Source organism: Scyliorhinus torazame, chromosome 19 (genome assembly GCF_047496885.1).
Source record: "Scyliorhinus torazame isolate Kashiwa2021f chromosome 19, sScyTor2.1, whole genome shotgun sequence".
Taxonomy (NCBI): domain Eukaryota; kingdom Metazoa; phylum Chordata; class Chondrichthyes; order Carcharhiniformes; family Scyliorhinidae; genus Scyliorhinus; species Scyliorhinus torazame.
This window is the reverse complement of record NC_092725.1, coordinates 17003240-17028118: the sequence shown is the minus strand read 5'-3', so window position 1 is coordinate 17028118 and position 24879 is coordinate 17003240. Positions and strand designations below refer to the sequence as shown.

The 24879-nt window shown below is 51.4% G+C and overlaps 1 protein-coding gene across 2 annotated transcripts in view; it reads right to left on the bottom strand.

Moving 5' to 3' along the window:
- LOC140396032 (carbonic anhydrase 4-like) overlaps window positions 1-24879 on the bottom strand; it is a 261039-nt gene that overhangs the window by 5374 nt on the left and 230786 nt on the right. For both annotated transcript variants that reach the window (XM_072484099.1, XM_072484098.1), the window contains exons 7-8: window positions 23530-23602; window positions 17833-17996 (exon numbers count right to left, since the gene is read on the bottom strand). In XM_072484099.1, coding sequence (XP_072340200.1) covers window positions 17833-17996; window positions 23530-23602 — 237 coding nt within the window. The remainder of the gene's footprint in view (window positions 1-17832; window positions 17997-23529; window positions 23603-24879) is intronic.

Here is a 24879-nt window from a genome sequence, read left to right as displayed (position 1 = left end):
ACAGAGTGAAGCTCCCTCTGCACTGTCCCCATCAAACACTCCCAGGACAGGTACAGCACGGGGTTAGATACAGAGTAAAGCTCCCTCTACACTGACCCATCTAACACTCCCAGGACAGGTACAGCACGGGGTTAGATACACAGTAAATCTCCCTCTACACTGTCCCCATCAAACATTCCCAGGACAGGTACAGCACGGGGTTAGATACAGAGTGAAGCTCCCTCTACACTGTCCCCATCAAACACTCCCAGGACAGGTACAGCACGGGATTAGATACAGAATAAAGCTCCCTCTGCACTGTCCCCATCAAACACTCCCAGGACAGGTACAGCACTGGGTTAGATACAGAGTAAAGCTCCCTCTACACTGTCCCCATCAAACACTCCCAGGACAGGTACATCACGGGGTTAGATACAGAGTAAAGCTCCCTCTACACTGTCCCCATCAAACACTCCCAGGACAGGTACAGCACTGGGTTAGATACAGAGTAAAGCTCCTTCTACACTGTCCCGATCAAACACTGTCCCGATCAAACACTGCCAGGACAGGTACAGCACGGGGTCAGATACAGAGTAAAGCTCCATCTACACCGTCCGCATCAAACATTCCCAGGACAGGTACAACACTGGGTTAGATACAGAGTAAACCTCCATCTACACCATCCCCATCAAACATTCCCAGGACAGGTACAGCACGGGGTTAGATACAGAGTGAAGCTCCCTCTACACTGTCCCCATCAAACACTCCCAGGACAGGTATAGCACGGGGTTAGACACAGAGTAAAGCTCACTCTACACTGTCCCCATCAAACACACCCAGGACAGTTACAGCACGGGGTTAGATACAGAGTAAAGCTCCCTCTACACTGTCCCCATCAAACACTCCCAGGACAGGTACAGCACGGGGTTAGATACAGAGTAAAGCTCCCTCTACACTGTCCCCATCAAACACTCCCAGGACAGGTACAACACTGGGTTAGATACAGAATATAGCTCCATCTACACCGTCCCCATCAAACATTCCCAGGACAGGTACAGCACGGGGTTAGATACAGAGTGAAGCTCCCTCTGCACTGTCCCCATCAAACACTCCCAGGACAGGTACAGCACGGGGTTAGATACAGAGTAAAGCTCCCTCTACACTGACCCATCTAACACTCCCAGGACAGGTACAGCACTGGGTTAGATACACAGTAAATCTCCCTCTACACTGTCCCCATCAAACATTCCCAGGACAGGTACAGCACGGGGTTAGATACAGAGTGAAGCTCCCTCTACACTGTCCCCATCAAATACTCCCAGGACAGGTACAGCACGGGATTAGATACAGAATAAAGCTCCCTCTGCACTGTCCCCATCAAACACTCCCAGGACAGGTACAGCACTGGGTTAGATACAGAGTAAAGCTCCCTCTACACTGTCCCCATCAAACACTCCCAGGACAGGTACATCACGGGGTTAGATACAGAGTAAAGCTCCCTCTACACTGTCCCGATCAAACACTGCCAGGACAGGTACAGCACGGGGTCAGATACAGAGTAAAGCTCCATCTACACCGTCCGCATCAAACATTCCCAGGACAGGTACAACACTGGGTTAGATACAGAGTAAACCTCCATCTACACCATCCCCATCAAACATTCCCAGGACAGGTACAGCACGGGGTTAGATACAGAGTGAAGCTCCCTCTACACTGTCCCCATCAAACACTCCCAGGACAGGTATAGCACTGGGTTAGACACAGAGTAAAGCTCACTCTACACTGTCCCCATCAAACACACCCAGGACAGTTACAGCACGGGGTTAGATACAGAGTAAAGCTCCCACTACACTGTCCCCATCAAACACTCCCAGGACAGGTACAGCACGGGGTTAGATACAGAGTAAAGCTCCCTCTACACTGTCCCCATCAAACACTCCCAGGACAGGTACAACACTGGGTTAGATACAGAATATAGCTCCATCTACACCGTCCCCATCAAACATTCCCAGGACAGGTACAGCACGGGGTTAGATACAGAGTGAAGCTCCCTCTACACTGTCCCCATCAAACATTCCCAGGACAGGTACAGCACGGGGTTAGATACAGAGTGAAGTTCCCTCTACACTGTCCCCATCAAACACTCCTAGGACAGATACAGCACGGGGTTAGATACAGAGTAAAGCTCCCTCGACACTGTCCCCATCAGACACTCCCAGGACAGGTACAGCACGGGGTTAGATACAGAGTAAAGCTCCCTCTACGCTGTCCCCATCAAACACTCCCAGGACAGGTACAGCACCGGGTTAGATACAGAGTAAAGCTCCCTCTGCACTGTCCCCATCAAACACTCCCAGGACAGGTACTGCACGGGGTTAGATACAGAGTAAAGCTCCCTCTACACTGACCCATCTAACACTCCCAGGACAGGTACAGCACGGGGTTAGATACACAGTAAATCTCCCTCTACACTGTCCCCATCAAACATTCCCAGGACAGGTACAGCACGGGGTTAGATACAGAGTGAAGCTCCCTCTACACTGTCCCCATCAAACACTCCCAGGACAGGTACAGCACGGGGTTAGATGCAGAGTAAAGCTCCCTCTACAGTGTCCCCATCAAACACTCCCAGGACAGGTACAGCACGGGGTTAGATACAGAGTAAAGCTCCCTCTGCACTGTCCCCATCAAACACTCCCAGGACAGGTACAGCACGGGGTTAGATACAGAGTTAAGCTCCCTCTACACTGACCCATCTAACATTCCCAGGACAGGTACAGCACGGGCTTAGATACAGAGTGAAGCTCCCTCTACACTGTCCCCATCAAACACTCCCAGGACAGGTACAGCACGGGATTAGATACAGAGTAAAGCTCCCTCTACACTGTCCCCATCAAACACTCCCAGGACAGGTACAGCACTGGGTTAGATACAGAGTAAAGCTCCCTCTACACTGTCCCCATCAAACACTCCCAGGACAGGTACAGCAAGGGGTCAGATACAGAGTAAAGCTCCATCTACACCGTCCGCATCAATCATTCCCAGGACAGGTACAACACTGGGTTAGATACAGAGTAAACCTCCATCTACACCATCCCCATCAAACATTCCCAGGACAGGTACAGCACGGGGTTAGATACAGAGTAAAGCTCCCTCTACACTGTCCCCATCAAACACTCCCAGGACAGGTAGAACACTGGGTTAGATACAGAATATAGCTCCATCTACACCGTCCCCATCAAACATTCCCAGGACAGGTACAGCACGGGGTTAGATACAGAGTGAAGCTCCCTCTACACTGTCCCCATCAAACATTCCCAGGACAGGTACAGCACGGGGTTAGATACAGAGTGAAGTTCCCTCTACACTGTCCCCATCAAACACTCCTAGGACAGATACAGCACGGGGTTAGATACAGAGTAAAGCTCCCTCGACACTGTCCCCATCAGACACTCCCAGGACAGGTACAGCACGGGGTTAGATACAGAGTAAAGCTCCCTCTACGCTGTCCCCATCAAACACTCCCAGGACAGGTACAGCACCGGGTTAGATACAGAGTAAAGCTCCCTCTGCACTGTCCCCATCAAACACTCCCAGGACAGGTACTGCACGGGGTTAGATACAGAGTAAAGCTCCCTCTACACTGACCCATCTAACACTCCCAGGACAGGTACAGCACGGGGTTAGATACACAGTAAATCTCCCTCTACACTGTCCCCATCAAACATTCCCAGGACAGGTACAGCACGGGGTTAGATACAGAGTGAAGCTCCCTCTACACTGTCCCCATCAAACACTCCCAGGACAGGTACAGCACGGGATTAGATACAGAGTAAAGCTCCCTCTACACTGTCCCGATCAAACACTGCCAGGACAGGTACAGCACGGGGTCAGATACAGAGTAAAGCTCCATCTACACCGTCCGCATCAAACATTCCCAGGACAGGTACAACACTGGGTTAGATACAGAGTAAACCTCCATCTACACCATCCCCATCAAACATTCCCAGGACAGGTACAGCACGGGGTTAGATACAGAGTGAAGCTCCCTCTACACTGTCCCCATCAAACACTCCCAGGACAGGTACAGCACGGGGTTAGATGCAGAGTAAAGCTCCCTCTACAGTGTCCCCATCAAACACTCCCAGGACAGGTACAGCACGGGGTTAGATACAGAGTAAAGCTCCCTCTGCACTGTCCCCATCAAACACTCCCAGGACAGGTACAGCACGGGGTTAGATACAGAATATAGCTCCATCTACACCGTTCCCATCAAACATTCCCAGGACAGGTACAGCACGGGGTTAGATACAGAGTGAAGCTCCCTCTGCACTGTCCCCATCAAACACTCCCAGGACAGGTACAGCACGGGGTTAGATACAGAGTAAAGCTCCCTCTACACTGACCCATCTAACACTCCCAGGACAGGTACAGCACGGGGTTAGATACACAGTAAATCTCCCTCTACACTGTCCCCATCAAACATTCCCAGGACAGGTACAGCACGGGGTTAGATACAGAGTGAAGCTCCCTCTACACTGTCCCCATCAAACACTCCCAGGACAGGTACAGCACGGGATTAGATACAGAATAAAGCTCCCTCTGCACTGTCCCCATCAAACACTCCCAGGACAGGTACAGCACTGGGTTAGATACAGAGTAAAGCTCCCTCTACACTGTCCCCATCAAACACTCCCAGGACAGGTACATCACGGGGTTAGATACAGAGTAAAGCTCCCTCTACACTGTCCCCATCAAACACTCCCAGGACAGGTACAGCACTGGGTTAGATACAGAGTAAAGCTCCTTCTACACTGTCCCGATCAAACACTGTCCCGATCAAACACTGCCAGGACAGGTACAGCACGGGGTCAGATACAGAGTAAAGCTCCATCTACACCGTCCGCATCAAACATTCCCAGGACAGGTACAACACTGGGTTAGATACAGAGTAAACCTCCATCTACACCATCCCCATCAAACATTCCCAGGACAGGTACAGCACGGGGTTAGATACAGAGTGAAGCTCCCTCTACACTGTCCCCATCAAACACTCCCAGGACAGGTATAGCACGGGGTTAGACACAGAGTAAAGCTCACTCTACACTGTCCCCATCAAACACACCCAGGACAGTTACAGCACGGGGTTAGATACAGAGTAAAGCTCCCTCTACACTGTCCCCATCAAACACTCCCAGGACAGGTACAGCACGGGGTTAGATACAGAGTAAAGCTCCCTCTACACTGTCCCCATCAAACACTCCCAGGACAGGTACAACACTGGGTTAGATACAGAATATAGCTCCATCTACACCGTCCCCATCAAACATTCCCAGGACAGGTACAGCACGGGGTTAGATACAGAGTGAAGCTCCCTCTGCACTGTCCCCATCAAACACTCCCAGGACAGGTACAGCACGGGGTTAGATACAGAGTAAAGCTCCCTCTACACTGACCCATCTAACACTCCCAGGACAGGTACAGCACTGGGTTAGATACACAGTAAATCTCCCTCTACACTGTCCCCATCAAACATTCCCAGGACAGGTACAGCACTGGGTTAGATACAGAGTGAAGCTCCCTCTACACTGTCCCCATCAAATACTCCCAGGACAGGTACAGCACGGGATTAGATACAGAATAAAGCTCCCTCTGCACTGTCCCCATCAAACACTCCCAGGACAGGTACAGCACTGGGTTAGATACAGAGTAAAGCTCCCTCTACACTGTCCCCATCAAACACTCCCAGGACAGGTACATCACGGGGTTAGATACAGAGTAAAGCTCCCTCTACACTGTCCCGATCAAACACTGCCAGGACAGGTACAGCACGGGGTCAGATACAGAGTAAAGCTCCATCTACACCGTCCGCATCAAACATTCCCAGGACAGGTACAACACTGGGTTAGATACAGAGTAAACCTCCATCTACACCATCCCCATCAAACATTCCCAGGACAGGTACAGCACGGGGTTAGATACAGAGTGAAGCTCCCTCTACACTGTCCCCATCAAACACACCCAGGACAGTTACAGCACGGGGTTAGATACAGAGTAAAGCTCCCACTACACTGTCCCCATCAAACACTCCCAGGACAGGTACAGCACGGGGTTAGATACAGAGTAAAGCTCCCTCTACACTGTCCCCATCAAACACTCCCAGGACAGGTACAACACTGGGTTAGATACAGAATATAGCTCCATCTACACCGTCCCCATCAAACATTCCCAGGACAGGTACAGCACGGGGTTAGATACAGAGTGAAGCTCCCTCTACACTGTCCCCATCAAACATTCCCAGGACAGGTACAGCACGGGGTTAGATACAGAGTGAAGTTCCCTCTACACTGTCCCCATCAAACACTCCTAGGACAGATACAGCACGGGGTTAGATACAGAGTAAAGCTCCCTCGACACTGTCCCCATCAGACACTCCCAGGACAGGTACAGCACGGGGTTAGATACAGAGTAAAGCTCCCTCTACGCTGTCCCCATCAAACACTCCCAGGACAGGTACAGCACCGGGTTAGATACAGAGTAAAGCTCCCTCTGCACTGTCCCCATCAAACACTCCCAGGACAGGTACTGCACGGGGTTAGATACAGAGTAAAGCTCCCTCTACACTGACCCATCTAACACTCCCAGGACAGGTACAGCACGGGGTTAGATACACAGTAAATCTCCCTCTACACTGTCCCCATCAAACATTCCCAGGACAGGTACAGCACGGGGTTAGATACAGAGTGAAGCTCCCTCTACACTGTCCCCATCAAACACTCCCAGGACAGGTACAGCACGGGGTTAGATGCAGAGTAAAGCTCCCTCTACAGTGTCCCCATCAAACACTCCCAGGACAGGTACAGCACGGGGTTAGATACAGAGTAAAGCTCCCTCTGCACTGTCCCCATCAAACACTCCCAGGACAGGTACAGCACGGGGTTAGATACAGAGTTAAGCTCCCTCTACACTGACCCATCTAACATTCCCAGGACAGGTACAGCACGGGGTTAGATACAGAGTGAAGCTCCCTCTACACTGTCCCCATCAAACACTCCCAGGACAGGTACAGCACGGGATTAGATACAGAGTAAAGCTCCCTCTACACTGTCCCCATCAAACACTCCCAGGACAGGTACAGCACTGGGTTAGATACAGAGTAAAGCTCCCTCTACACTGTCCCCATCAAACACTCCCAGGACAGGTACAGCAAGGGGTCAGATACAGAGTAAAGCTCCATCTACACCGTCCGCATCAATCATTCCCAGGACAGGTACAACACTGGGTTAGATACAGAGTAAACCTCCATCTACACCATCCCCATCAAACATTCCCAGGACAGGTACAGCACGGGGTTAGATACAGAGTAAAGCTCCCTCTACACTGTCCCCATCAAACACTCCCAGGACAGGTAGAACACTGGGTTAAATACAGAATATAGCTCCATCTACACCGTCCCCATCAAACATTCCCAGGACAGGTACAGCACGGGGTTAGACACAGAGTGAAGCTCCCTCTACACTGTCCCCATCAAACATTCCCAGGACAGGTACAGCACGGGGTTAGATACAGAGTGAAGTTCCCTCTACACTGTCCCCATCAAACACTCCTAGGACAGATACAGCACGGGGTTAGATACAGAGAAAGCTCCCTCGACACTGTCCCCATCAGACACTCCCAGGACAGGTACAGCACGGGGTTAGATACAGAGTAAAGCTCCCTCTACGCTGTCCCCATCAAACACTCCCAGGACAGGTACAGCACCGGGTTAGATACAGAGTAAAGCTCCCTCTGCACTGTCCCCATCAAACACTCCCAGGACAGGTACTGCACGGGGTTAGATACAGAGTAAAGCTCCCTCTACACTGACCCATCTAACACTCCCAGGACAGGTACAGCACGGGGTTAGATACACAGTAAATCTCCCTCTACACTGTCCCCATCAAACATTCCCAGGACAGGTACAGCACGGGGTTAGATACAGAGTGAAGCTCCCTCTACACTGTCCCCATCAAACACTCCCAGGACAGGTACAGCACGGGATTAGATACAGAGTAAAGCTCCCTCTACACTGTCCCGATCAAACACTGCCAGGACAGGTACAGCACGGGGTCAGATACAGAGTAAAGCTCCATCTACACCGTCCGCATCAAACATTCCCAGGACAGGTACAACACTGGGTTAGATACAGAGTAAACCTCCATCTACACCATCCCCATCAAACATTCCCAGGACAGGTACAGCACGGGGTTAGATACAGAGTGAAGCTCCCTCTACACTGTCCCCATCAAACACTCCCAGGACAGGTACAGCACGGGGTTAGATGCAGAGTAAAGCTCCCTCTACAGTGTCCCCATCAAACACTCCCAGGACAGGTACAGCACGGGGTTAGATACAGAGTAAAGCTCCCTCTGCACTGTCCCCATCAAACACTCCCAGGACAGGTACAGCACGGGGTTAGATACAGAGTTAAGCTCCCTCTACACTGACCCATCTAACATTCCCAGGACAGGTACAGCACGGGGTTAGATACAGAGTGAAGCTCCCTCTACACTGTCCCCATCAAACACTCCCAGGACAGGTACAGCACGGGATTAGATACAGAGTAAAGCTCCCTCTACACTGTCCCCATCAAACACTCCCAGGACAGGTACAGCACTGGGTTAGATACAGAGTAAAGCTCCCTCTACACTGTCCCCATCAAACACTCCCAGGACAGGTACAGCAAGGGGTCAGATACAGAGTAAAGCTCCATCTACACCGTCCGCATCAATCATTCCCAGGACAGGTACAACACTGGGTTAGATACAGAGTAAACCTCCATCTACACCATCCCCATCAAACATTCCCAGGACAGGTACAGCACGGGGTTAGATACAGAGTGAAGCTCCCTCTACACTGTCCCCATCAAACACTCCCAGGACAGGTATAGCACGGGGTTAGACACAGAGTAAAGCTCACTCTACACTGTCCCCATCAAACACACCCAGGACAGTTACAACACTGGGTTAGATACAGAATATAGCTCCATCTACACCGTCCCCATCAAACATTCCCAGGACAGGTACAGCACGGGGTTAGATACAGAGTGAAGCTCCCTCGAAACTGTCCCCATCAAACACTCCCAGGACAGGTACAGCACGGGGTTAGATACAGAGTAAAGCTCCCTCTACACTGTCCCCATCAAACACTCCCAGGACAGGTATAGCACGGGGTTAGATACAGAGTAAAGCTCCCTCGAAACTGTCCCCATCAAACACTCCCAGGACAGGTACAGCACGGGGTTAGATACAGAGTAAAGCTCCCTCTACACTGTCCCCATCAAACACTCCCAGGACAGGTATAGCACGGGGTTAGATACAGAGTAAAGCTCCCTCGAAACTGTCCCCATCAAACACTCCCAGGACAGGTACAGCACGGGGTTAGATACAGAGTAAAGCTCCCTCTACACTGACCCATCAAACACTCCCAGGACAGGTACAGCACGGGGTTAGATACACAGTAAATCTCCCTCTACACTGTCCCCATCAAACATTCCCAGGACAGGTACAGCACGGGGTTAGATACAGAGTGAAGCTCCCTCTACACTGTCCCCATCAAACACTCCCAGGACAGGTACAGCACGGGATTAGATACAGAATAAAGCTCCCTCTGCACTGTCCCCATCAAACACTCCCAGGACAGGTACAGCACTGGGTTAGATACAGAGTAAAGCTCCCTCTACACTGTCCCCATCAAACACTCCCAGGACAGGTACAGCACGGGGCTAGATACAGAGTAAAGCTCCCTCTACACTGTCCCCATCAAAGACTCCCAGGACAGGTACAACACTGGGTTAGATACAGAATATAGCTCCATCTACACCGTCCCCATCAAACATTCCCAGGACAGGTACAGCACGGGGTTAGATACAGAGTGAAGCTCCCTCTACACTGTCCCCATCAAACACTCCCAGGACAGGTACAGCATGGGATTAGATACAGAATAAAGCTCCCTCTGCACTGTCCCCATCAAACACTCCCAGGACAGGTACAGCACTGGGTTAGATACAGAGTAAAGCTCCCTCTACACTGTCCCCATCAAACACTCCCAGGACAGGTACATCACGGGGTTAGATACAGAGTAAAGCTCCCTCTACACTGTCCCGATCAAACACTGCCAGGACAGGTACAGCACGGGGTCAGATACAGAGTAAAGCTCCATCTACACCGTCCGCATCAAACATTCCCAGGACAGGTACAACACTGGGTTAGATACAGAGTAAACCTCCATCTACACCATCCCCATCAAACATTCCCAGGACAGGTACAGCACGGGGTTAGATACAGAGTGAAGCTCCCTCTACACTGTCCCCATCAAACACTCCCAGGACAGGTGTAGCACGGGGTTAGACACAGAGTAAAGCTCACTCTACACTGTCCCCATCAAACACACCCAGGACAGTTACAGCACGGGGTTAGATACAGAGTAAAGCTCCCACTACACTGTCCCCATCAAACACTCCCAGGACAGGTACAGCACGGGGTTAGATACAGAGTAAAGCTCCCTCTACACTGTCCCCATCAAACACTCCCAGGACAGGTACAACACTGGGTTAGATACAGAATATAGCTCCATCTACACCGTCCCCATCAAACATTCCCAGGACAGGTACAGCACGGGGTTAGATACAGAGTGAAGCTCCCTCTACACTGTCCCCATCAAACATTCCCAGGACAGGTACAGCACGGGGTTAGATACAGAGTGAAGTTCCCTCTACACTGTCCCCATCAAACACTCCTAGGACAGGTACAGCACGGGGTTAGATACAGAGTAAAGCTCCCTCGACACTGTCCCCATCAAACACTCCCAGGACAGGTACAGCACGGGGTTAGATACAGAGTAAAGCTCCCTCTACGCTGTCCCCATCAAACACTCCCAGGACAGGTACAGCACCGGGTTAGATACAGAGTAAAGCTCCCTCTGCACTGTCCCCATCAAACACTCCCAGGACAGGTACTGCACGGGGTTTGATACAGAGTAAAGCTCCCTCAACACTGACCCATCTAACACTCCCAGGACAGGTACAGCACGGGGTTAGATACACAGTAAATCTCCCTCTACACTGTCCCCATCAAACATTCCCAGGACAGGTACAGCACGGGGTTAGATACAGAGTGAAGCTCCCTCTACACTGTCCCCATCAAACACTCCCAGGACAGGTACAGCACGGGATTAGATACAGAATAAAGCTCCCTCTGCACTGTCCCCATCAAACACTCCCAGGACAGGTACAGCACTGGGTTAGATACAGAGTAAAGCTCCCTCTACACTGTCCCCATCAAACACTCCCAGGACAGGTACATCACGGAGTTAGATACAGAGTAAAGCTCCCTCTACACTGTCCCGATCAAACACTGCCAGGACAGGTACAGCACGGGGTCAGATACAGAGTAAAGCTCCATCTACACCGTCCGCATCAAACATTCCCAGGACAGGTACAACACTGGGTTAGATACAGAGTAAACCTCCATCTACACCATCCCCATCAAACATTCCCAGGACAGGTACAGCACGGGGTTAGATACAGAGTGAAGCTCCCTCTACACTGTCCCCATCAAACACTCCCAGGACAGGTACAGCACGGGGTTAGATGCAGAGTAAAGCTCCCTCTACAGTGTCCCCATCAAACACTCCCAGGACAGGTACAGCACGGGGTTAGATACAGAGTAAAGCTCCCTCTGCACTGTCCCCATCAAACACTCCCAGGACAGGTACAGCACGGGGTTAGATACAGAGTTAAGCTCCCTCTACACTGACCCATCTAACATTCCCAGGACAGGTACAGCACGGGGTTTGATACAGAGTCAAGCTCCCTCTACACTGTCCCCATCAAACACTCCCAGGACAGGTACAGCACGGGATTAGATACAGAGTAAAGCTCCCTCTACACTGTCCCCATCAAACACTCCCAGGACAGGTACAGCACTGGGTTAGATACAGAGTAAAGCTCCCTCTACACTGTCCCCATCAAACACTCCCAGGACAGGTACAGCAAGGGGTCAGATACAGAGTAAAGCTCCATCTACACCGTCCGCTTCAATCATTCCCAGGACAGGTACAACACTGGGTTAGATACAGAGTAAACCTCCATCTTCACCATCCCCATCAAACACTCCCAGGACAGGTACAGCACGGGGTTAGATACAGAGTGAAGCTCCCTCTACACTGTCCCCATCAAACACTCCCAGGACAGGTATAGCACGGGGTTAGACACAGAGTAAAGCTCACTCTACACTGTCCCCATCAAACACACCCAGGACAGTTACAGCACGGGGTTAGATACAGAGTGAAGCTCCCTCTACACTGTCCCCATCAAACACTCCCAGGACAGGTACAGCACGGGATTAGATACAGAATAAAGCTCCCTCTGCACTGTCCCCATCAAACACTCCCAGGACAGGTACAGCACTGGGTTAGATACAGAGTAAAGCTCCCTCTACACTGTCCCCATCAAACACTCCCAGGACAGGTACAGCACGGGGCTAGATACAGAGTAAAGCTCCCTCTACACTGTCCCCATCAAAGACTCCCAGGACAGGTACAACACTGGGTTAGATACAGAATATAGCTCCATCTACACCGTCCCCATCAAACATTCCCAGGACAGGTACAGCACGGGGTTAGATACAGAGTGAAGCTCCCTCTACACTGTCCCCATCAAACACTCCCAGGACAGGTACAGCATGGGATTAGATACAGAATAAAGCTCCCTCTGCACTGTCCCCATCAAACACTCCCAGGACAGGTACAGCACTGGGTTAGATACAGAGTAAAGCTCCCTCTACACTGTCCCCATCAAACACTCCCAGGACAGGTACATCACGGGGTTAGATACAGAGTAAAGCTCCCTCTACACTGTCCCGATCAAACACTGCCAGGACAGGTACAGCACGGGGTCAGATACAGAGTAAAGCTCCATCTACACCGTCCGCATCAAACATTCCCAGGACAGGTACAACACTGGGTTAGATACAGAGTAAACCTCCATCTACACCATCCCCATCAAACATTCCCAGGACAGGTACAGCACGGGGTTAGATACAGAGTGAAGCTCCCTCTACACTGTCCCCATCAAACACTCCCAGGACAGGTGTAGCACGGGGTTAGACACAGAGTAAAGCTCACTCTACACTGTCCCCATCAAACACACCCAGGACAGTTACAGCACGGGGTTAGATACAGAGTAAAGCTCCCACTACACTGTCCCCATCAAACACTCCCAGGACAGGTACAGCACGGGGTTAGATACAGAGTAAAGCTCCCTCTACACTGTCCCCATCAAACACTCCCAGGACAGGTACAACACTGGGTTAGATACAGAATATAGCTCCATCTACACCGTCCCCATCAAACATTCCCAGGACAGGTACAGCACGGGGTTAGATACAGAGTGAAGCTCCCTCTACACTGTCCCCATCAAACATTCCCAGGACAGGTACAGCATGGGGTTAGATACAGAGTGAAGTTCCCTCTACACTGTCCCCATCAAACACTCCTAGGACAGGTACAGCACGGGGTTAGATACAGAGTAAAGCTCCCTCGACACTGTCCCCATCAAACACTCCCAGGACAGGTACAGCACGGGGTTAGATACAGAGTAAAGCTCCCTCTACGCTGTCCCCATCAAACACTCCCAGGACAGGTACAGCACCGGGTTAGATACAGAGTAAAGCTCCCTCTGCACTGTCCCCATCAAACACTCCCAGGACAGGTACTGCACGGGGTTTGATACAGAGTAAAGCTCCCTCAACACTGACCCATCTAACACTCCCAGGACAGGTACAGCACGGGGTTAGATACACAGTAAATCTCCCTCTACACTGTCCCCATCAAACATTCCCAGGACAGGTACAGCACGGGGTTAGATACAGAGTGAAGCTCCCTCTACACTGTCCCCATCAAACACTCCCAGGACAGGTACAGCACGGGATTAGATACAGAATAAAGCTCCCTCTGCACTGTCCCCATCAAACACTCCCAGGACAGGTACAGCACTGGGTTAGATACAGAGTAAAGCTCCCTCTACACTGTCCCCATCAAACACTCCCAGGACAGGTACAGCACGGGGTCAGATACAGAGTAAAGCTCCATCTACACCGTCCGCATCAAACATTCCCAGGACAGGTACAACACTGGGTTAGATACAGAGTAAACCTCCATCTACACCATCCCCATCAAACATTCCCAGGACAGGTACAGCACGGGGTTAGATACAGAGTGAAGCTCCCTCTACACTGTCCCCATCAAACACTCCCAGGACAGGTACAGCACGGGGTTAGATGCAGAGTAAAGCTCCCTCTACAGTGTCCCCATCAAACACTCCCAGGACAGGTACAGCACGGGGTTAGATACAGAGTAAAGCTCCCTCTGCACTGTCCCCATCAAACACTCCCAGGACAGGTACAGCACGGGGTTAGATACAGAGTTAAGCTCCCTCTACACTGACCCATCTAACATTCCCAGGACAGGTACAGCACGGGGTTAGATACAGAGTGAAGCTCCCTCTACACTGTCCCCATCAAACACTCCCAGGACAGGTACAGCACGGGATTAGATACAGAGTAAAGCTCCCTCTACACTGTCCCCATCAAACACTCCCAGGACAGGTACAGCACTGGGTTAGATACAGAGTGAAGCTCCCTCTACACTGTCCCCATCAAACACTCCCAGGACAGGTACAGCACGGGGTTAGATACAGAGTAAAGCTCCCTCTACAATGTCCCCATCAAACACTCCCAGGACAGGTACAGCACGGGGTTAGACACAGAGTAAAGCTCACTCTACACTGTCCCCATCAAACACACCCAGGACAGTTACAGCACGGGGTTAGATACAGAGTAAAGCTCCCTCTACACTGTCCCCATCAAACACTCCCAGGACAGGTACAGCACGGGGTTAGATACAGAGTAAAGCTCCCTCGACACTGTCCCCATCAAACATTCCCAGGACAGGTGCAGCACGGGGTTAGATACAGAGTGAAGCTCCCTCTACACTGTCCCCATCAAACATTCCCAGGACAGGTACAGCACGGGGTTAGATACAGAGTGAAGTTCCCTCTACACTGTCCCCATCAAACACTCCTAGGACAGGTACAGCACGGGGTTAGATACAGAGTAAAGCTCCCTCGAAACTGTCCCCATCAAACACTCCCAGGACAGGTACAGCACGGGGTTAGATACAGAGTAAAGCTCCCTCTACACTGTCCCCATCAAACACTCCCAGGACAGGTATAGCACGGGGTTAGATACAGAGTAAAGCTCCCTCTACACTGTCCCCATCAAACACTCCCAGGACAGGTACAGCACGGGGTTAGATACAGAGTGAAGTTCCCTCTACACTGTCCCCATCAAACACTCCTAGGACAGGTACAGCACGGGGTTAGATACAGAGTAAAGCTCCCTCGAAACTGTCCCCATCAAACACTCCCAGGACAGGTACAGCACGGGGTTAGATACAGAGTGAAGCTCCCTCTACACTATCCCCATCAAACACTCCCAGGACAGGTACAGCACGGGATTAGATACAGAATTAAGCTCCCTCTGCACTGTCCCCATCAAACACTCCCAGGACAGGTACAGCACTGGTTTAGATACAGAGTAAAGCTCCCTCTACACTGTCCCCATCAAACACTCACAGGACAGGTACATCACGGGGTTAGATACAGAGTAAAGCTCCCTCTACACTGTCCCGATCAAACACTGCCAGGACAGGTACAGCACGGGGTCAGATACAGAGTAAAGCTCCATCTACACCGTCCGCATCAAACATTCCCAGGACAGGTACAACACTGGGTTAGATACAGAGTAAACCTCCATCTACACCATCCCCATCAAACATTCCCAGGACAGGTACAGCACAGGGTTAGATACAGAGTAAAGCTCCCTCTACACTGTCCCCATCAAACACTCCCAGGACAGGTACAGCACGGGGCTAGATACAGTGTAAAGCTCCCTCTACACTGTCCCCATCAAACACTCCCAGGACAGGTACAACACTGGGTTAGATACAGAATATAGCTCCATCTACACCGTCCCCATCAAACATTCCCAGGACAGGTACAGCACGGGGTTAGATACAGAGTGAAGCTCCCTCTACACTGTCCCCATCAAACATTCCCAGGACAGGTACAGCACGGGGTTAGATACAGAGTGAAGTTCCCTCTACACTGTCCCCATCAAACACTCCTAGGACAGGTACAGCACGGGGTTAGATACAGAGTAAAGCTCCCTCGACACTGACCCCATCAAACACTCCCAGGACAGGTACAGCATTGGGTTTGATACAGAATAAAGCTCCCTCTACACTGTCCCCATCAAACACTCCCAGGACAGGTACAGCACGGGGTTAGATACAGAGTAAAGCTCCCTCTGCACTGTCCCCATCAAACACTCCCAGAACAGGTACAGCACTGGGTTAGATACAGAGTAAAGCTCCCTCTACACTGTCCCCATCAAACACTCCCAGGACAGGTACATCACGGGGTTAGATACAGAGTAAAGCTCCCTCTACACTGTCCCGATCAAACACTGCCAGGACAGGTACAGCACGGGGTCAGATACAGAGTAAAGCTCCATCTACACCGTCCGCATCAAACATTCCCAGGACAGGTACAACACTGGGTTAGATACAGAGTAAACCTCCATCTACACCATCCCCATCAAACATTCCCAGGACAGGTACAACACGGGGTTAGATACAGAGTGAAGCTCCCTCTACACTGCCCCCATCAAACACTCCCAGGACAGGTACAGCACGGGGTTAGACACAGAGTAAAGCTCACTCTACACTGTCCCCATCAAACACTCCCAGGACAGTTACAGCACGGGGTTAGATACAGAGTAAAGCTCCCTCTACACTGTCCCCATCAAACACTCCCAGGACAGGTACAGCACGGGGTTAGATACAGAGTGAAGTTCCCTCTACACTGTCCCCATCAAACACTCCTAGGACATGTACAGCACGGGGTTAGATACAGAGTAAAGCTCCCTCTACACTGTCCCCATCAAACACTCCCAGGACAGGTACAACACTGGGTTAGATACAGAGTAAAGCTCCATCTACACCGTCCCCATCAAACATTCCCAGGACAGGTACAGCACGGGGTTAGATACAGAGTAAAGCTCCCTCGACACTGTCCCCATCAAACACTCCCAGGACAGGTACTGCACAGGGTTAGATACTGAGTAAAGCTCCCTGTACACTGTCCCCATCAAACACTCCCAGGACAGGTATAGCACGGGGTTAGATACTGAGTAAAGCTCCCTCTACACTGTCCCCATCAAACACTCCCAGGACAGGTACAGCACGGGGTTAGATACAGAGTAAAGCTCCCTCTACACTGTCCCCATCAAACACTCCCAGGACAGGTACAGCACGGGGTTAGATACAGAGTAACGCTCCCTCTACACTGTCCCCATCAAACACTCCCAGGACAGGTACTGCACAGGGTTAGATACTGAGTAAAGCTCCCTGTACACTGTCCCCATCAAACACTCCCAGGACAGGTATAGCACCGGGTTAGATACTGAGTAAAGCTCCCTCTACACTGTCCGCATCAAACACTCCCAGGACAGGTACAGCACGGGGTTAGATACAGAGTAAAGCTTCCTCTACACTGTCCCCATCAAACACCCCCAGGACAGGTATAGCACGGGGTTAGATACAGAGTAAAGCTCCCTCTACACTGTCCCCATCAAACACTCCCAGGACAGGTACAGCACGGGGTTAGATACAGAGTAAAGCTTCCTCTACACTGTCCCCATCAAACACCCCCAGGACAGGTATAGCACTGCGATAAGAGGCTTTGATACGTACCAGCGATGCGTTGAGGCGAATGGGCTCCTCAAAGACAGTCCAAACAACCACTTCATTGCATTCTGGTGTAGTCAGGGAGCCATTGTAGCGGAAATATTTCATGAGATTAACATTCTTGATCAAATCCATCAGCGAAACAGATCCATTCAAATCTCGGTGATCGCCTGGGAAGATGACAGAGGCGCGGTTAGGAACTGAAAGGAGTTACTGAGAAACACCAGTAAACGTCAGTGGCGCAGTGCTTAGCATTGTTGCCTCACAGCGTCAGTGGCCTCGGGTCACTGTCTGTGCGGAGTCTGCACGTTCTCCCCGTGTCTGCGTGGGTTTCCTCCGGGTGCTCCGGTTTCCTCCCACAGGCCAAAGACGTGCAGTTTGGGCTCATTCGCCGTTGCCCCTTAGTGCCCATGGGTGGGCAGGTGAGTTTCCGTGAGTCAGGTGAGGTTGGCACGAGAGTGTATCTGGGTAGAGAGATCTTTCGGAGGGATGGTACAGCCTCAATGGGCCGAAAGGCATCCTTTTACACTGTTGTGATTCTCTGATCAGTGTACAGATATCCCGCACAGAGAGAGGCGACTGAGAGACACCAGTCAGTGTACAGATATCTCCCTGAGAGAGAGGGGACTGAGAGACACCAGACAGTGTACAGATATCTCCCTGAGAGAGAGAGGGGACAGAGAGACACCAGTCAGTGTACAGATATCTCCCTGAGAGAGAGAGGGGACTGAGAGACAACAGTCAGTGCACAGATATCTCCCTGAGAGAGAGAGGGGACTGAGAGACAACAGTCAGTGCACAGATATCTCCCTGAGAGAGAGGGGACTGAGAGACACCAGTCAGTGTACAGATATCTCCCTCAGAGAGAGGACTGACAGACATCAGTCAGTGTACAGATATCTCCCTGAGAGAGAGGGGACTGAGAGACACCAGTCAGTGTACAGATATCTCCCTGAGAGAGAGGGGACTGAGAGACACCAGTCAGTGTACAGATATCTCCCTGAGAGAGAGAGGGGACTGAGAGACACCAGTCAGTGTACAGATATCTCGCACAGAGAGAGGGGACTGAGAGACACCAGTCAGTGTACAGATATCTCCCTGAGAGAGAGGGGACTGAGAGACACCAGTCAGTGTACAGATATCTCCCTGAGAGAGAGAGGGGACTGAGAGACACCAGTCAGTGTACAGATATCTCGCACAGAGAGAGGGGACTGAGAGACACCAGTCAGTGTACAGATATCTCCCTGAGAGAGAGAGGGGGACTGAGAGACACCAGTCAGTGTACAGATATCTCGCACAGAGAGAGGCGACTGAGAGACACCAGTCAGTGTACAGATATCTCCCTGAGAGAGAGAGGGGACTGAGAGACACCAGTCAGTGTACAGATATCTCCCTGAGAGAGAGAGGGGACTGAGAGACACCAGTCAGTGTACAGATATCTTCCTGAGAGAGAGGGGACTGAGAGACACCAGTCAGTGTACAGATATCTCCCTGAGAGAGAGAGGGGGACTGAGAGACACCAGTCAGTGTACAGATATCTCGCACAGAGAGAGGCGACTGAGAGACACCAGTCAGTGTACAGATATCTCCCTGAGAGAGAGAGGCGGACTGAGAGACACCAGTCAGTGTACAGATATCTCCCTGAGAGAGAGGGGGGACTGAGAGACACCAGTCAGTGTACAGATATCGCCCTGAGAGAGAGAGGACTGAGAGACACCAGTCAGTGTACAGATATCTCCCTGAGAGAGAGGGGACTGAAAGTCACCAGTCAGTGTACAGATATCTCCCTGAGAGCGAGGGGACTGAGAGACACCAGTCAGTGTACAGGTATCTCCCTGAGAGAGAGGAGACTGAGACACCAGTCAGTGTACAGATATCTCCCTGAGAGAGAGAGGGGACTGAGAGACACCAGTCAGTGTACAGGTATCTCCCTCAGAGAGAGGGGACTGAGACACCAGTCAGTGTACAGATATCTCCCTGAGAGCGAGGGGACTGAGAGACACCAGTCAGTGTACAGGTATCTCCCTGAGAGAGAGGGGACTGAGACACCAGTCAGTGTACAGATATCTCGCACAGAGAGAGGGGACTGAGAGTCACCAGTCAGTGTACAGGTGTCTCCCTGAGAGAGAGGGGACTGAGACACCAGTCAGTGTACAGATATCTCGCACAGAGAGAGGGGACTGAGAGTCACCAGTCAGTGTACAGATATCTCCCTGAGAGAGAGGGGACTGAGTCACCAGTCAGTGCACAGATATCTCTCGGAGAGAGAGAGGGGACTGAGAGACACCAGTCAGTGTACAGATATCTCCCTGAGAGAGAGAGGGGACTGAGAGACACAGTCAGTGTCTAGATATCTCCCTGAGAGAGAGAGGGGACTGAGAGACACCAGTCAGTGTACAGATATCTCTCTGAGAGAGAGAGGGGGTCTGAGAGACACCAGTCAGTGTACAGATATCTCCCTGAGAGAGAGAGGGGGTCTGAGAGACACCAGTCAGTGTACAGATATCTCCCTGAGAGAGAGGGGGGACTGAGAGACACCAGTCAGTGTACAGATATCTCCCTGAGAGAGAGGGCATTGAGAGACACCAGTCAGTGTACAGATATCTCCCTGAGAGAGAGAGGGGACTGAGAGACACCAGTCAGTGTACAGATATCTCCCTGAGAGAGAGAGGGTGGACTGAGAGACACCAGTCAGTGTACAGATATCCCGCACAGAGAGAGGCGATTGAGAGACACCAGTCAGTGTACAGATATCTCCCTGAGAGAGAGAGGGGACTGAGAGACACAGTCAGTGTCTAGATATCTCCCTGAGAGAGAGGGGACTGAGAGACACCAGTCAGTGTCTAGATATCTCCCTGAGAGAGAGAGGGGACTGAGAGACACCAGTCAGTGTACAGATATCTCTCTGAGAGAGAGGGGACTGAGAGACCCCAGTCAGTGTACAGATATCTCCCTGAGAGAGAGAGGACTGAGAGACACAGTCAGTGTCTAGATATCTCCCTGAGAGAGAGAGGGGACTGAGAGACACCAGTCAGTGTACAGATATCTCTCTGAGAGAGAGAGGGGGTCTGAGAGACACCAGTCAGTGTACAGATATCTCCCTGAGAGAGAGAGGGGGTCTGAGAGACACCAGTCAGTGTACAGATATCTCCCTGAGAGAGAGGGGGGACTGAGAGACACCAGTCAGTGTACAGATATCTCCCTGAGAGAGAGGGCATTGAGAGACACCAGTCAGTGTACAGATATCTCCCTGAGAGAGAGAGGGGACTGAGAGACACCAGTCAGTGTACAGATATCTCCCTGAGAGAGAGAGGGTGGACTGAGAGACACCAGTCAGTGTACAGATATCCCGCACAGAGAGAGGCGATTGAGAGACACCAGTCAGTGTACAGATATCTCCCTGAGAGAGAGAGGGGACTGAGAGACACAGTCAGTGTCTAGATATCTCCCTGAGAGAGAGGGGACTGAGAGACACCAGTCAGTGTACAGATATCTCCCTGAGAGAGAGAGGGGGTCTGAGAGACACCAGTCAGTGTACAGATATCTCCCTGAGAGAGAGGGGGGACTGAGAGACACCAGTCAGTGTACAGATATCTCCCTGAGAGAGAGGGGGGACTGAGAGACACCAGTCAGTGTACAGATATCTCGCTGAGAGAGAGAGAGGGGACTGAGAGACACCAGTCAGTGTACAGATATCTCCCTGAGAGAGAGAGGGTGGACTGAGAGACACCAGTCAGTGTACAGATATCTCCCTGAGACAGGGAGGGGATTGAGAGACACCCGTCAGTGTACAGATATCTCCCTGAGAGAGAGGGGACTGAGAGACACCAGTCAGTGCGCAGATATCTCCCTGAGAGAGAGGGCATTGAGAGACACCAGTCAGTGTACAGATATCTCCCTGAGAGAGAGAGGGGACTGAGAGACACCAGTCAGTGTACAGATATCTCCCTGAGAGAGAGAGGGGACTGAGAGACACCAGTCAGTGTACAGATATCTCCCTGAGAGAGAGAGGGTGGAGTGAGAGACACCAGTCAGTGTACAGATATCTCCCTGAGAGAGGGAGGGGACTGAGACAGTCAGTGTACAGATATCTCCCTGAGAGAGAGGGCATTGAGAGACACCAGTCAGTGTACAGATATCTCCCTGAGAGAGAGAGGGGACTGAGAGACACCAGTCAGTGTACAGATATCTCCCTGAGAGAGAGAGGGTGGACTGAGGGACACCAGTCAGTGTACAGATATCTCCCTGAGACAGGGAGGGGATTGAGAGACACCAGACAGTGCGCAGATATCTCCCCGAGAGAGGGAGGGGACTGAGACAGTCAGTGTACAGATATCCCCCTGAGAGATAGAGGGGGAACTGAGAAACACCAGTCAGTGTACAGATATCTCACTGAGAGAGAGACGACTGAGAGACAACAGTCAGTGGACAGATATCTCCCTGAGAGAGAGGACTGAAAGACACCAGTCAGTGTACAGATATCTCCCTGAGAGAGAGGGGACTGAGAGTCACCAGTCAGTGCACAGATATCTCTCGGAGAGAGAGAGGGGACTGAGAGACACCAGTCAGTGTACAGATATCTCCCTGAGAGAGAGAGGGGACTGAGAGACACAGTCAGTGTCTAGATATCTCCCTGAGAGAGAGGGGACTGAGAGACACCAGTCAGTGTACAGATATCTCCCTGAGAGAGAGAGGGGGTCTCAGAGACACCAGTCAGTGTACAGATATCTCCCTGAGAGAGAGGGGGGACTGAGAGACACCAGTCAGTGTACAGATATCTCCCTGAGAGAGAGGGCATTGAGAGACACCAGTCAGTGTACAGATATCTCCCTGAGAGAGAGAGGGGACTGAGAGACACCAGTCAGTGTACAGATATCTCCCCGAGAGAGAGAGGGTGGACTGAGAGACACCAGTCAGTGTACAGATATCTCCCTGAGAGGGAGGGGACTGAGAGACACCAGTCAGTGTACAGATATCTCCCCGAGAGAGAAGGCATTGAGAGACACCAGTCAGTGTACAGATATCTCCCTGAGAGAGAGAGGGGACTGAGAGACACCAGTCAGTGTACAGATATCTCCCTGAGACAGGGAGGAGATTGAGAGACACCAGTCAGTGCGCAGATATCTCCCCGAGAGAGGGAGGGGACTGAGACAGTCAGTGTACAGATATCCCCCTGAGAGATAGAGGGGGAACTGAGAAACACCAGTCAGTGTACAGATATCTCCCTGAGAGAGAGAGAGAGAGAGAGGGGACTGAGACACACCAGTCAGTGTACAGATATCTCCCTGAGAGAGAGAGAGAGAGAGAGAGGGGACTGAGAGACACCAGTCAGTGTACAGATATCTCCCTGAGAGAGAGAGAGGACCGAGAGACACCAGTCAGTGTACAGATATCTCCCCGAGAGAGAGGGGGGACTGAGAGACACCAGTCAGTGTACAGATATCTCCCTGAGAGAGAGGGGACTGAGAGACACCAGTTAGTGTACAGATATCTCCCCGAGAGAGAGGGGGGACTGAGAGACACCAGTCAGTGTACAGATATCTCCCTGAGAGAGAGAGAGGACTGAGAGACACCAGTCGGTGTACAGATATCTCCCCGAGAGAGAGGGGACTGAGAGACACCAGTCAGTGTACAGATATCTCCCTGAGAGAGGGAGTGACTGAGACACCAGTCAGATTTATTTGTCACATGTTGCTGACTTACCACTGTGCTTCAGATACTTGACTGTTCTGGTTAGGTTTTTCCACCCTGGGTCCTCAGCTGTTCCATTTTCAATCTGTAACCGAAAAATACATGTTAATGAAGGTGTTATCCTCTCTATTGATGTTCCTAAATGTGTATCTCTTCCTTTTACTTTTTCTCTCTCGCTCTCCCTCTGTTTGTCTCTCTCTCTGTCACTCTCTTTCTCTGTCTCTCTCCTTCTGTCTTTATTTCTTTCTTTCCTCCTTTCTTTCTCTGCCTCACTCTATCTCTGTCTCTCTGTATCTTTCTCTCTGTTTTCTGCCTCTCTGTCCTGTTTGTTGTGTCTCTCTCTCACTCTCTGCCCGTCTCTCCCTCCCTCACTGTCTCTCCATCTGTGTGTGTCTGTCTGTCTCTCTGTCTATCTCTGTCACTTGCTCACTGTCCCTCTGTCGGTCTCTCTATTGTCGGTCTTTGTCTTCTCTCTCTGCCTGTCTCTCTCTCTCTCTCTCTGCCTGTCTCTCTCTCTCTCTCTCTCTCTGCCTGTCTCGCTCTCTCTCTCTCTGCCTGTCTCTCTCTCTGCCTGTCTCTCTCTCTCTGCCTGTCTCTCTCTCTCTCTCTCTCTCTCTCTGCCTGTCTCTCTCTCTCTCTCTCTCTGCCTGTCTCTCTCTCTCTCTCTCTGCCTGTCTCTCTCTCTCTCTGCCTGTCTCTCTCTCTGTCTCTCTCTCTCTCTGCCTGTCTCTCTCTCTCTCTGCCTGTCTCTCTCTCTCTCTGCCTGTCTCTCTCTCTATCTGCCTGTCTCTCTCTCTCTCTGCCTCTCTCTCTCTCTCTCTCTGCCTGTCTCTCTCTCTCTCTGCCTGTCTCTCTCTCTCTGCCTCTGCCTCTCTCTCTCTCTGCCTGTCTCTCTCTGTGCCTGTCTCTCTCTCTCTCTCTGCCTGTCTCTCTCTCTCTTTCTCTGCCTGTCTCTCTCTCTCTCTCTCTGCCTGTCTCTCTCTCTCTCTCTCTCTCTGCCTGTCTCTCTCTCTCTCTCTGCCTGTCTCTCTCTCTCTCTCTGCCTGTCTCTCTCTCTCTCTCTGCCTGTCTCTCTCTCTCTCTCTCTCTGCCTGTCTCTCTCTCTCTGCCTGTCTCTCTCTCTGCCTGTCTCTCTCACTCTGCCTGTCTCTCACTCTCTGCCCGTCTCTCCCTCCCTCACTGTCTCTCCATCTGTGTGTGTCTGTCTGTCTCTCTGTCTATCTCTGTCACTTGCTCACTGTCCCTCTGTCGGTCTCTCTATTGTCGGTCTTTGTCTTCTCTCTCTGCCTGTCTCTCTCTCTCTCTCTCTGCCTGTCTCTCTCTCTCTCTCTCTCTCTGCCTGTCTCGCTCTCTCTCTCTCTG